The sequence below is a fragment of the Pollicipes pollicipes genome, unplaced genomic scaffold (assembly GCF_011947565.3).
Source record: "Pollicipes pollicipes isolate AB1234 unplaced genomic scaffold, Ppol_2.1 Scaffold_7261;HRSCAF=8764_pilon_pilon_pilon, whole genome shotgun sequence".
In the NCBI taxonomy this organism is placed as follows: Eukaryota; Metazoa; Arthropoda; class Thecostraca; order Pollicipedomorpha; family Pollicipedidae; genus Pollicipes; species Pollicipes pollicipes.
The window spans coordinates 22,640,287-22,653,569 of record NW_023597054.1 but is presented as its reverse complement, the minus strand read 5'-3'; the positions used below and the strand labels follow the sequence as shown (position 1 = coordinate 22,653,569).

General features: G+C 48.3%; 2 protein-coding genes across 3 annotated transcripts in view; both read right to left on the bottom strand.

Annotated features, from left to right (window-relative positions):
• Nucleotides 1-33: 33 nt before the first annotated feature.
• LOC119113238 (prenylated Rab acceptor protein 1) overlaps nt 34-13,283 on the bottom strand; it is a 61,581-nt gene continuing 48,331 nt past the window's right edge. The window contains exons 1-2 of one of the 2 annotated variants that reach the window (XM_037237591.1): nt 4,057-4,170; nt 34-885 (exon numbers count right to left, since the gene is read on the bottom strand). In XM_037237591.1, coding sequence (XP_037093486.1) covers nt 230-844 — 615 coding nt within the window. In that variant the 5' untranslated portion in view covers nt 845-885; nt 4,057-4,170 and the 3' untranslated portion in view covers nt 34-229. Of the gene's footprint in view, nt 886-4,056; nt 4,171-13,283 lie in introns of those variants that run through there. The other variant, XM_037237592.1, reaches the window with a different exon arrangement.
• Nucleotides 872-12,430, bottom strand: LOC119111196 (GS homeobox 1-like). Its single transcript, XM_037235016.1, has 3 exons — nt 12,130-12,430; nt 5,169-5,618; nt 872-885 (listed from the first exon to the last, which is right to left on the bottom strand). The coding sequence occupies exons 1-3, from the start codon at nt 12,428-12,430 to the stop codon at nt 872-874; spliced, it is 765 nt and encodes a 254-aa protein (XP_037090911.1).

Here is a 13,283-nt window from a genome sequence, read left to right as displayed (position 1 = left end):
TGTTTCTCAAGCCTTCGAACTACAAAACAAACATATTAGACAAAAATTTATTGCGTGCAGTGTTCAAAAACTATAAAGTAAAGCATATCAAACTTAAAAACAATAAATACAACAGCAACAAGCCCATTCAGCGACAGCGACGTTAAAGCGCTACTGGGGTAGGAGGGGCGTGGAGAATGCGGCTAGTAGACATGTGAAATGATATAAATAACAGACAACTCATGTTCGTCTATATAGGGTCCATCGTTACTTCGAACAGCTCAGCCTCCTCCTCCGTGCCAGCCAGGGCCTCATGCTTGAAGAAGGACGCGTGCAGCATGATGACAAAGAACGAGGCGCCGATGACCCAGAACAGGGCGGAGCTGGCCCCGACGATGAGAAAGAGCGGGATGCTGAGCATCGCCACGCCGGCGTACTGCTGTGCCAGCGGCACCTCTCGGCCGGCCAGCACCAGCTTCTTCTCCGCCTGCCGCAGCTTTAGGATGTGGCAGCCACCGGCCAGCGCAGCCATCGCGATCAGCAGCAGCGGCGACGTCAGCAGGCAGTAGACGAACAGACCGATGAACACGAACACGTAGTTGCTCTGGAAGTGGTCGATGTTCTTCACCAGGCGCTTGGACCAGCGCGGCAGCGAGTCGGGCTTTCCGAAGCTGTTGACGTTGATGAACTGGATCCAGGGCCGGATGTTCTGGCGCCTGCTAGCAATCCACTCGCGCACGGCCGGGTTCGCCAGCTTGGCCTGCATCTTGCTCAGCACCGTCTTCGGCTGGCTCAGCTCGCCGTCCAACTCGCCGTCAACGGGCTCGGGTACCAGGATGGCGCTCTCCAACTCGGCCAGAGACATCACCGGTCAGCGGCGAGCGACAGACACTTACCGGCAGACGCCTGCGGACGGGAAAACAGCATCACCGGCACTGACAGAGCCGCCACACGCCGCTCCCACACAATGGCCGTGGTCTGGCCATCCGACGCTGGCGAATGGAACGTAACTCAATGGTACAGTGGGAAGCAATTTGTAAACTGACATACCTGATCATGGGCTGAAGCTTTCTGTATTTGGTGGAAAAAGCCTTCACTAACTAACTGTAGGTGGTTTTGGCTGTGGATAGACTGTTGCATTTTTCTTAGAATTTACATGAAATGTGTGGAAATATCAGACATCAGCACAATCATGTGCTTAATATATGTGGCTCTAAGACTGGTCTAGGCAGTAGTGTATGATGGACAGCTTGATACTGTGTGTACATAGATTACTTTGTATAGCATCAACCAGCCTGATGCCTTCCAGAGGAGTGATATATTTGTTTTGTTTGTTTTGTTTGCATTTGTTTTTTTAATTCACTTTACTTATGACAAAGTTCTCAGGTTCATTATCTCCCTAATCTCCCAACCTGCCAATTGTGGGAGTGAATCAAAAAGTGGGACAGGATGTTTGAGGAGAAAAGAGAATGAACACAAATTTTTAAAGCAGGCATTTTAAGCTGCAGTCAATCTACATTCCCCAGTGTTTGATCTTCTCTACCTCTTTAATGGTGGCATGATTAATTGACATGAAATCTTGGTGCAGTGCTGGAGCTACTGTCTAAGTGTTGCGGTGCTTTCTTGTTTCATCATCTTCAAAGAAAAACGTACTTTCATTAGTATACAGCGCAACTGCTGAGCTAGACAAAACATTGGGAACAATGTTGATGTGAAGCAAAAGAAGTGGACACAAGATCAATCATTGCAGAATGCCAATATTTACCTGTTATAATGGGGATCCAACTCATTTAAACTCTACACACAGAAACTGATAAGCTAAGTGAGATGCAATGTGTTGCAGATGGGACACTTGGCCAAACCATACTTGATGAGTAACTTCTTGATGAGTACAGAATGATCTACAGCATCAAATGTTTTTTTTTTAATGTGGATGTATCCCACATACAGCATTCCAGATATAACTCTCAAACAGACTCTGCAGCATTTTCTTGACATATAGTGCCATCAAAAATTTCTGTTGGAAGCCACAATGCACTCACCAAGGATGTTCACAATGTTCAATTAATTTGGGTCAAATATCAATCTTTTATTTTTAATGTGTTAAGAACTATAAGACACAATATTTATTGACATGTAGTTAATGAATCACATGGGTTGGTAATATGCACCAACTCACCCCCTACCCAAGGACAGGTTGGTTGGAAAGTGTAACATTTATGTTGTTGATTCTCACACATAGATTCTCTGCAGACTTTATAATCTCCTGTATTTCTGTCATATCAGTGTTTAGGATATTAAATGCATAGAGCATATCTAGAGCTTGCTGCATATAACTGCATCTAAATGTTCCATGGACTTCTTAAAGGTTAAAATTGGTCACTGACCTCAAATGACTAAGGTACACATTTTGCTTTCAGTAGCATACTGCCTAGCTCTATTTTCAATGCTTGTTCAAATGCAAAACTTAAAACAGTCTTGTATGATTTTGGTCACCATGACCTTTAAAAGGTCAAACAAGGTCACTGACCTTAAATAAGCATCTATGACCTTTTGCTTAAAACAGATCTTTAGGTTCTGGGGAACTTAAGCCACCAACCTGGAGTTTCCCCTTGTTTAACCTTATTTAACCTGAAGGTGATGGCCTAGGAACCCTAAATTTTGAAACAAATCAACACTTTTGTGAATTAACACTTTAGGATGAACAACTTACTGTGCAAACTGGGGATTGGCTACACTTCACTTACAAAACCAGTCAATATTTCATACATCTTTTTGGAGCCTGCTTTATTTAGTTCAAGTTAATTTTGAAAATTTGTCAGGATTACTGGCAAAACTCATGGTTTCATGAGTATCATATTTCAAATGTGTTTGAGGTCAGGGTGTACTTTCCTACCTAACGTTAGAAAAAATCATTGTACGCCATTCATCGTGTTTAGGGCAGGACATCTCGTAAATAATCTCAAAACAGGTAGAATCATGCTCCTACCTTTGAATTTCAATAACTTCGATGGCGGGCTCCCGAGCACCGCGCGCACCGCACCGCCTGGACTCCCCAGCGCCGTTTCTGCATTGCCGTTGCGTAAATACAATATTTCTGCTTACCAATAACTCTACAAAATGTGCGGGACCAAAGTAAACCATTCGTCGTGTTTAAGGCAGGACATATCGTAACTAGGTGCAGTGCGCGCGGCGCTCGGGAGCCCGCCATCGAAGTTATTGAAATTCGAAGGTAGGAGCATGATTCTACATGTTTTGAGATTATTTATGATATGTGCCGCCTTAAACACGATGAATGGTGTGCAATGATTTTTTCTAATGTTAGGTAGGAAAGTACACCTACACCATGTTTGATTTTGATGCTGCATTCATCTATGTTTCAATGAGAGCACTAAGAAATGTCATTCATGCTGTTCCTGAGTCTGTGAGTATATGTGGCAGGCCAACTACTCAGTGAGATATATGGATAGATCCCCATGTATTTCTCCATAAAATGTTGCATAATGCACTCACTTCTACAGTTAACCTGGCAGGGGAGCATAAAAACAAATACCAGTAAGTGATCATACAAGTTCACAAATGATGCCAGAACCTGGAGGTTTAAAGCAGGGGTGTAGTATATCCAGAGGGGGGGGGGGGGGAGTCCATTCCACCATGGGTTTTGATTTGGGAATAAACTCTGATGATGTAAATTTTGAGGGGAGACTTGGTTGTTTTTCACAGATCAGTCCTGAACTCATTACACAAAGATACACACCTGATTTAAAGGTTGTTGGCTAAACTACATGGTCAGATTCATGGATAGATCCCCAAGCATTTTGACATTTAAAATTGCATATCACATTCACTTCTTCCAACCACTCAGCAGGGGAGCATAAAAACAAATATCAGAAGGTGAGCATATGCATTCAACTTGATGACGTGGCATTAAGGCACGCGCGACCTCTCCTGACTTTGATACTAGTCTGGTACAGGTATGCGTAGTTTACTGGAAGGGGAGCAAATATCGACACCAAAATTCTAACTGAATCAAGGAAGGAATGGAACGTTCAAACCAAAGCATCTGCAACTCCTTACCTGCAGCACTCGGAAACAGAATCTGTTCAAGGTTGTTGGCGCCCCACCCAACTGCTGGTGGCGGCGGTACAAGATTAGTTCCAAGATCCAGGGCGCCAGTGTTTTGACTGCTATTGCGCGTGTTTTGCCGCGTTTTACGTGGCAAGACTAAAATCAAGGATAGGCATAAACTTTTATCTTACTGTATTCTGGTAGTATTGGTAACTCCTCACTTAAATCCATTTGTATCAGCTATATAAGTACAAAAGCTCTCCTCAAAACCGCATATAAATAGCAAATGATACCTGTCCAAGCTTTTGACTTATACCGGAGCATTCCCGAAGTCTTCCCACAATCTGGCCTACTTTCTGCAGACATAGCAGTTTGTATCGTGCTTTGTATGCATGTGCATACACAAGTACACCTTTATTCCGTAGACACAACGCATGCCCTTCTGAGTACAAATCATACCCTTGTGACCCCAAAGATCACGGGGTAGATTGTGTACCATCAGTTTAACATGCAGCCGTAATAAAAAGCGCGTCTCATAATTAACTATCAGCACGCATTGCGAAAGAATCATGGGTGACTGATACGGAGCAATGAGTTAAATTAACCGCTCAGGCTTCATACCGAAGAAGTCTTGAGAGGGCAAACACTAGAGAATGGCATCCCCGTTCAATCTGGTCGGGTGTTATAAAACGTAATTGTTCATAAACCTTATCGTAAATCTGAGAACAGCGTGTATGTGAGATAGCATTTTGAAGGCGATGGCATACAATTTTAAACAGGGGGCACGTGCTCTTGACGAGATCAGGTTGGCGAAGTCACGCAGAACAAAGTGCGAGCATGAGGCACGTTATTAGAATGACGCAGTGCCCTGGTGGAACTGACATTCACATTTACAGCCCATTTACAGCAGGCCAGGTAAAATAGCTGACCGCATCAAATCCTGTCACAGCATCTGCCCATGCAATGGGTGTCCCAAGCAGCCGCCAGCAGCAGCCAGCCAGCAGCCACACTGTGCACCAGTCAATGGTTTCCAGCACCGCCGGGTGGATCCGTCACTGGCTGAAGTGCGGACCATTCGAGATCCGTGTCATGGTGACCAGGAACCGTACCCGGTGACGCACAGCCCTCTGGCGCGGTCACAGCCGACATGCCCTCAGGCTCACTGCCCACCAGCGGCGTCAGGGTGTCTCGCGGACTACCACCGTCCGTTGACGGCGGCCGGCCAGCCGACCACTCGGAGGCGCAGTGGTGTCCTCTTTCTGACCCGGGCGGCGAGCGAGGCGCTGTCTCCTGGCGGAAGCTGGGCGCCGATCTCGGCGCGTGCTGCGAGCAGGGGCAGCGGACGCCGCTGCTCACATCCTCCTTTTTGTACTTGACCCGGCGGTTCTGGAACCAGATCTTGACCTGCTTTTCAGAGAGGCTCAGGTAGGAGGCGATCTCGATGCGGCGCAGGCGCGACAGGTACATGTTGGCACGGAACTCGCGCTCCAGTTGCAGCAGCTGGTGGCTGGTGAAGGCGGTGCGGATCCTCTTGGAGGAGCTGAGGTCGTCCGACGGCTCTGCCGGCTCCCCTGCAATGACGAGGACCGTCAGTATCTCCGGTGGCTACGCGCAGCTATCGCTGACGCTTTTCCAAAATGGAAGAGGTCGTGCCTCGTCTGTCGCGATTACTTAACGAGTCACGTGGTCTATCGCAGCGGGCAAGCAAAACGGCTCGTATTTCAGTTACGACCCATGAACTTAAAAACAGGGTGCTAAGGTGTAATCTTTTGGCACAGAAGCAATGGCATATTTCCGAGCATATGTGGGAAATTCGGGAATAAAAATGATTGAAGGAAAATGACTGTATGACAATTTGCCCTGCAACAACTGGAATGTCTCGTCATAAGACGCACATAAATGTCACCAAACACCTGCGCTCTTCCGTTATCCATCGCTGGCATCTAACTTCTTGCCTAAACCGACAGCACGGAACGGATTTTCAAGCCTGACATTCAGCAAAGGCAAACGCATCGGCAAAGGTCTCCTTACAGTTTATCGTGAAACCAACCAGTGCTATATGAGTTGGTCTCAGCGCAGAGTAATGAATGCCCTCTGGCTGTTTATTACGGTTAGAATAAGTGCGATGATTCGAAGAGTCACATGATGGGTGCCCGACCAGAGGATGTCAATGGAGCAATGATATCGTGCCTCCAGGACCAGTTGATGGATTGACGGATGGGTACAACACCGATCGGCCCATCAAACGTGCATCGGTGTGAAAACAAAGCCGCAGTTAACGCCAGGAACATACTCCGGTTATTCACATCCATCTCTGGGCCCCAATGAGCTTCAGCACATTTGAAAGGTACTCCCGTACAAGGCTCCAAAAGAAATAGCATTTCAGATAGTCGTGTCTTGGTTTGCACCACGTCACACTCGTAATAACAGCCATGGGTGTAACGCTACTGTTTTTTTTCTTTGCTGCCGTTTTTTTTTAATTGGTGGTGCTGCCGCATGCCCCTCGCCCCTGACAATAGCCACCCGCTCATCAGAACCCGTGACCAGCAACTCGCACGTGTCCTGGTGTGCGCAGCCATGTTTGACGTCAGACCCAGCAGGCCATGCTGCCGAGGGGCGTGACACCCGACAACGCTACAATGGTGATGACGTCAGCAGGCGGGCCCGGAGCGCTTCTGCCTCTGCCGCCAATCGCGTCACATGGCCGACGGCGCCGACTGCAGAGCCGCGGGCTACCGGCCGCCGGCCGGGAGCCCGGCAAACAGAGCCGCCATTGTGCCGGGCCCGACCGGAGGGCCCGTCTTTCATGGTGTCTTTAAATCCAGTTACATCTCAATCGGCCGGCGGCCGTGGCGCGGTTCCAATGGCGGTCGGGCCAGATCAGCGCCGCGCGTCCCATTCGGCCGCCGCGCGCCGTTCAAACAGTCGCAATTCATGAGCGGTGAGTCCCCGCCGGACGATAATGGCCCCGCGGTCCGCGCGCGGGCGCACGATAATTGCATTAGCTGGCTGCGTCGGAGATGTGTCTGGCCAGTTAGCGGCTCATTTGTTCCATTGTACTGGTCGCAGGGTAACAGCCCTATTTCAAAGCAGCTTAAAGCTTTGCAGTCACATACTAAAATACATACAAGACAGAGTACGAGTGGTTAAGTTTGGTCACATGATCTGTTCGGTTTTCTCATGATAAATAGCAGAGTACGAGTGTTTGAGCTTGTTCACATGATTTGTTGGGTCGGTCCGATTTCACTATTAGATTTCCTGGATTGGCAGTAGGATAGGTCTACCACCTGAACGGACCCGCGTGCAGCACCAATAGTGGCCGGTCTAGGGGCAGACCGCATGATGACAACATCATATACTTTCAAAGTCTTGTGTCAAGACGCCTACGTTCATTTGAAGGCATTCGATGCGTCTCCTCGCCGTTGCGTTAAAACATCGAATTGGATGCCATCAACAATACCACATGTTTAAAATGGAAATGTCTAAAACACCAGGAGCTTAAGAAGCTTTTTTATCAGATGGGCATATTCCAAATTCAACAGCACGGTTGGAAAATAGATAAATCAGATTTGCCTGAGGTCAACACCGCTTTCATCATAGGTCGTTACAGACACCACAGCAATCAGTTTTTGATCCAAAGCACCGAACTTGAAATACGCGACAAACACCAACCGATCGCCTTATACTTTGCCATCTGATCCATCTACTTTGGCCCATTAGGCTCACTTGTTGGTCTCGTGCATGCTTAACTTGAAGTTTTAGAACAAAGTTTGGCAACATACGGTTTTTGCAGCAGGAAGGGCAATTTTGGAACGAAACAGTCTCGGCGGTCTAAATTAAAATGCTCGTGCAACTTTCGCCTAGAGACGATCTAAGGTTTGCCAAAGGTGTCATCAGTAGATAGTGTTCTTTGAATCTCAAAGATAATCGGCCTGGGCAAAATACATTGCTTATAAGCACCATAGTTCTACGTGGAATAATTTCACACATACACACACACACACACGCGCGCGCGCGCGCGCGCGCTCGCACGCACGCACGCACGCACGCACGCACGCACGCACGCACGCACGCACGCACACGCACACGCACACGCACACGCACACGCACACGCACACGCACACGCACACGCACACGCACACGCACACGCACACGCACACGCACACGCACACGCACACGCACACGCACACGCACACGCACACCACACACACACACACACACACACACACACACACACACACACACACACACACACACACACACACACACACACACACACACACACACACACACACACACACACATCCTCCGTACACACGTTCCTCAAACATCACTCATGGCGCAAAGAAAGCCAAACAGCGCTGGAAGGGTTTTGATATGCGCTGCAGGTCAGTGGCCCGACCTGAACGGGGTAAACTGTTTTCGCAGCATGCTCATGTGTATAGTAAGCAATGCCGAATATGACTCAATTGCTGCCGTTTTTCCTCGTACCCGGAAAAGCAGTGCAAGGATTAGCTGCAAGCTCACGCCCGTTTCCTCCAACTGGAGAGGGTGAAGGTTGTATGTAGTACATGTAGCAGCAGCGCTTAGGACGGTACGCACAGTTCACAGTGGTGCCATTGAACTGGGGTGCCCTCTTGAAGATATATTATTACATGCCATATATCGGGCGTAGCCTTATTTCCTCGCTTTTTTACGCATTTGTTAGATACAAGCATGTTATGGCGCCATATGACCAACGTGGTCGGTGCGCCCTAAAGCCCAAATCATCATCATCAGCGAACTGAGGTGCCTAGGTACACGCTGGTTGACTTCAGCATCGATGGGCCGCGTGAAACCTTGTTCTTCGTGACGAAGTTCGCCGCTCTATGGTTTGCTTACAACACCATCGTATGGATGATGCCTTTCGGCAGAACGAATTTGTGCTGGGCTGAGGGATGCGCGCACTGCCATTCGAGCCATACGGCAAAATGAGCCCGAATAAATGTGCTGGTGCATTTTGCTTGCTTTCGTGCACGCTTTCATGTAACATGTTCCGCAATGACCGAGGACCATACAAAATCAAGAACGTGATCATGATCACCATCCTAATGATATAGACACCATTGTGTTAACATTGCTGTCGCCGTACATATTGGGCCTTGCATCATTGACTTTAGTTCAGTTTGGTAATAGCACTGTCATGTCTTAGGTATTGGGGAGGGATATCGGGGTTGATAATCAATTTCACCAACAACAGTGAAGTTACGAGGAATTAGATCAAGACGTGTCTTTTTTTGATAATGTAAGCGGACAAAAGGCTACTTCGAAAAATGTACATCACATGTCCTCAACCTCCACAGCGGCTGCCAGCAGGCGACTAGCTATGCCTGAGGCGTATACTATTTTAGGGGGCTTAGCATTCATGCGGTTACCCTCGGTTGGGGGAAAAGAAGGGTGGCAACGTAAGCTAATTCCCAACGGATGCGACCCGTCTTTGTTGCTGATAAGCAGTACTCAGTCCCTTCGACTGGAATGCATACATTCAAGAACGTTAACGCCATTCGTTTTGAGTACGCTGCACACGGGGCCTGATGTTATGGTAACGACGAACGACATATTATCTCGGCTCAATGCCTTGGATTTTCATGCATGCAAATTTGCACTGCATTGCGCGTTTTTGCTGCAGTTATACTGTACGACTAGCCACTTGCATATAAGATGAAAATGAATTGGCATGACAGCAGTAAATGTGCCACAGGCTAAAATTGATAGAGAACCAAAAAAGAAGAGTTCTGGGAATTATGGTGCATACTAATATCGGCCACGGCATATTACAGATAATTTAATCCACCGTTTATACCAATTGAAATCCCCGACCAACGTTCGTCTTGTCATTAAACGGAGCAAAACAACACACAAAAGATTTTCATGTGTATTCATGTTTGTGAGGTCAAAGAGGCATTCAATTGGTAGTCAACGCAAAGATGGATTCAAAATGCTCGGAAACGAAGCTGTGACACCGGCGAAGACACAGTGGCTCACGAAAAATGTTGCATTTGGAAATGACTGCTCATGAGGGATGTACGGAACAAATATCCGATGCCCATCGTTTGATTTAAGTATATCATGATTACATTGGATGTTCATGGGTGAGATACATTTAATGATTGTGTATGGGACAACCCAAAATCAACAAGCAATTTTGACTGAGCTCTCGGGGCACGTAGCGGCCGCGCCTGCAGGTCCTATTTCGATAATGAGTCAGTTGCAGATTCAAATTGCCATTCTTAAATGAGTCACACAGAGCGCTGATTCGTGTGGAAAGATGGCAACGTAAAGGCAGCTGCCTGGATCGCTTAACGCACATTCACTGTTAAACAAGGTAATTTATGAAACAGCCATTCCCACATTCAGACAGTTCCAAAGGCACACAACATTTCAATATTGAATCATGTGTTTGAGCACTGTTCCTATTCGTGTTGAGAGAACAAACTGTGATGCGACTACCACAGTGTGGCGCTCACTCAAACAGTTTGCGTGTCAGGTAAGGGGTGAAACGTTTATCCACACAAACAGAGCAGCCGGTGGGTCAGCAAAATGCTGCAACACTTAACCACACATCGAACAAACAATCCATCAGACATACACCTCAAGGCTAAATCATTCTGAAAAGTGCGCATTCTTCCAAGCCCAAGACTTATCGTAGAGCATCAACGAAAGGCTATGTCGTTCACGAAAATACCGGTATGACAAACAAAATATTCAAACAAAAATAAACAAACACACAAAATGATATGACCTGATTATGGGGTACAACATGTCTATAGAACTTAGAACGTTCCAAATCCTCTGTCTATCCTAGGCCACCGTCCCCGCCCTCTGCCTTCCTAAATGCGGTCTAAAGGATGGCCCGTTAAGTGCCCCGAAATTTCAACTTAGTGGAGTTTGCCCTGCTCGGGTGTCGCAAGCTTAACACGCGGTCACCTGGGGCGTGGGTGAGAATACCCCACTCTGAGCATCAGGGTTAACTTCGGCCCTCGCTCGGCGGGCTCGCCAAATTTTCAGCACCCGGCATGTAATCAATTTGACACATCCTTGAGAACTTCGTTGGTATTAGGCTGGGCAGTTCGGCTACAACGCCACGGTTGTAGGCTTCCATGGCGAATTTTGCATCTACACACAGTACTCTGGAGTTCCCTTGCTGTTTTGGGATGGTTTGGTGCAACTCATTAACTAGCGTGACTGCCCGCCAGTCACATTAAAGGAGACCACTCAGGCAGCCATCAAAGGTCAACAAAGGTCAACTTATAGATGCCGCGGCGAAACAAAATGTTATAGAATAACTACTCGAATTTCTAACTAAGGACTTTTGTAGGCTATTGATCTGGAAAAACAAAAAAGATCCGGTCAGATGAAGTATTTTATTCTTTTCCTGACATGGTCTTGACCCGACATGAGTTCTCCATCAGTATCTTTTATCAGTATGGCATGATGCAGGACCGCAACGGCCCTCTCTTTTGTTTGAGGTCCTTTATAAGACCATACGATTGTTACCATGCGAACCAGTGAGTCTGGGATCGTTCCAAGGTTTTGGTGGGCTTTTGGGAATTTTGCGTAACTTATGGCGTCATCGGTCACGTGACAGGCGTGCACGGGGTTGCTGAGGACGACAAACCAGGGCTATCAATTGTCGTTTTATGTTTTCCCATCTCTCCACCAGATCCTGGGGTGCTCTCAGAGTTATTTCCCGCTTCCAGACACCTGCGGTTGGTGTAATATCCCAGGCGATGATCGGTAAATCACTTAATATCGCATGTTTCCATATTTCGACATCGCAAAGATTCATCTAAACTGCAGTTGGCCATATTGTATCAAGGTATCGAATCCAGTTCATCCGTTCGCGTGATGCACTTTTCTGACATGTAACCGATTCCTAAGTGCCTAATCCTGTCAACACAAGACTGTTGAAAAACCTGATATCCCTACTTTTACTCCGAGCTTTACTTAACACTTTAAGACATGTAAAAATATTCAGTTGCGAAGACATCAGCCGGACCAAGTAGCCAGGGCAGCAGACGGCGCCTGCGCGGAGCTACTCACGTTTTCCGTCGGCGGGCGGACTGAGCTGTTTGACGGGCTGCTGGGCGGGGTAGCGGGCCGCGCAGGTCATGACCGGGGTCAACGGGGTCAGCGGCGGTCCGGACACGGCCAGCGGCGCCGCCGGCCGAGTCAGCTGCACACACATCGGGCACGGGTAGAAAGGCCCCAGCGCCGAGTGGGTGCAGTAGAAGGGCAGCGGTGGCCGCGCCAGCGCCACCGGCGCCGGCGCCAGGTAGCCGGAAGCGCGCGGCTTCCGGTCGTCGCGGGCGATGAGCGCCTCGACGGAGAAGGAGCGCGACATGGCGGGCGCGGGCGGGCGGGGCGGACTGTGCCGGCGGCTCTGTCGAGGGGACGGACGCGCCGCCGGGCCGCTATCGGCCGATCGGATCCCCCGCCGCTGGCTCCACCCCCGGCTACGCCCCCTCGGGAAGCGGCCACTGCCGGCCGCCGCCGCCCGGAACGGCGCCCAATTAGCACGGCAGAGCTGCAGGAAGCGCTCTTTTGTTCGCGGCGCCGCTCCTCCATGGGATGGTAATGAGCGCTCTAAAATGAGGGTCTATGGCTGTGCCTGCAGCATGATGCACAGCGCACTTTTTGTGAAGTGCGGATCCGGGCAATAGGCGTGTAATTCGCTTGTTCTTCTCAAATATCACGGCATCATACGGGCGCAGTTTTATTCACAGGTAGCGGAAATTGGTGTAGGAGTAAGCCTCATTTTCAAATTGTCCTATCATCCTCAATATTCCGTATTGGGCTGACGGTCACATATCGTTGTAAGCTTTGGCATGTTGGGAGTATATGCACGGTGCGTCTTAAAAATTTCAGCAGCAGCTCACAGCCATCACCTACGCACGCCCAGGCAGTCTGGCTAGGCGCGTCGAATAACGTGGGCATGCCATTTGTATCAGAGCACACACAATATAGTATTCATCGATAATGTTCACATGTCCACATAAAATGCAAGCATCCTGCTGTTTGATGTGTCAAGCACTCCAGCACAGGCATCTGCCAATGACGTGTGATTTATGACTTTGCAAAATTAGGTTTATAACGCCTCAGGATCATCAAAAACAATCGGACCGAATGCTACCTTCAGGTTGACTGTGAAACACAATTATTGTCTGGGGTTCCGTTTCAACTGTTTCAGGTATTCA

Excerpts from the sequence above, each read along its gene's own strand:
- LOC119111196 (XM_037235016.1), bottom strand. The coding sequence starts at position 12,430 with ATGTCGCGCTCCTTCTCCGTCGAGGCGCTCATCGCCCGCGACGACCGG. Across the intron at positions 5,619-12,129 it reads TCCGCCCGCCGACGGAAAAC|GGGAGCCGGCAGAGCCGTCG; the intron begins GTGAGTAGCTCC and ends TCGTCATTGCAG.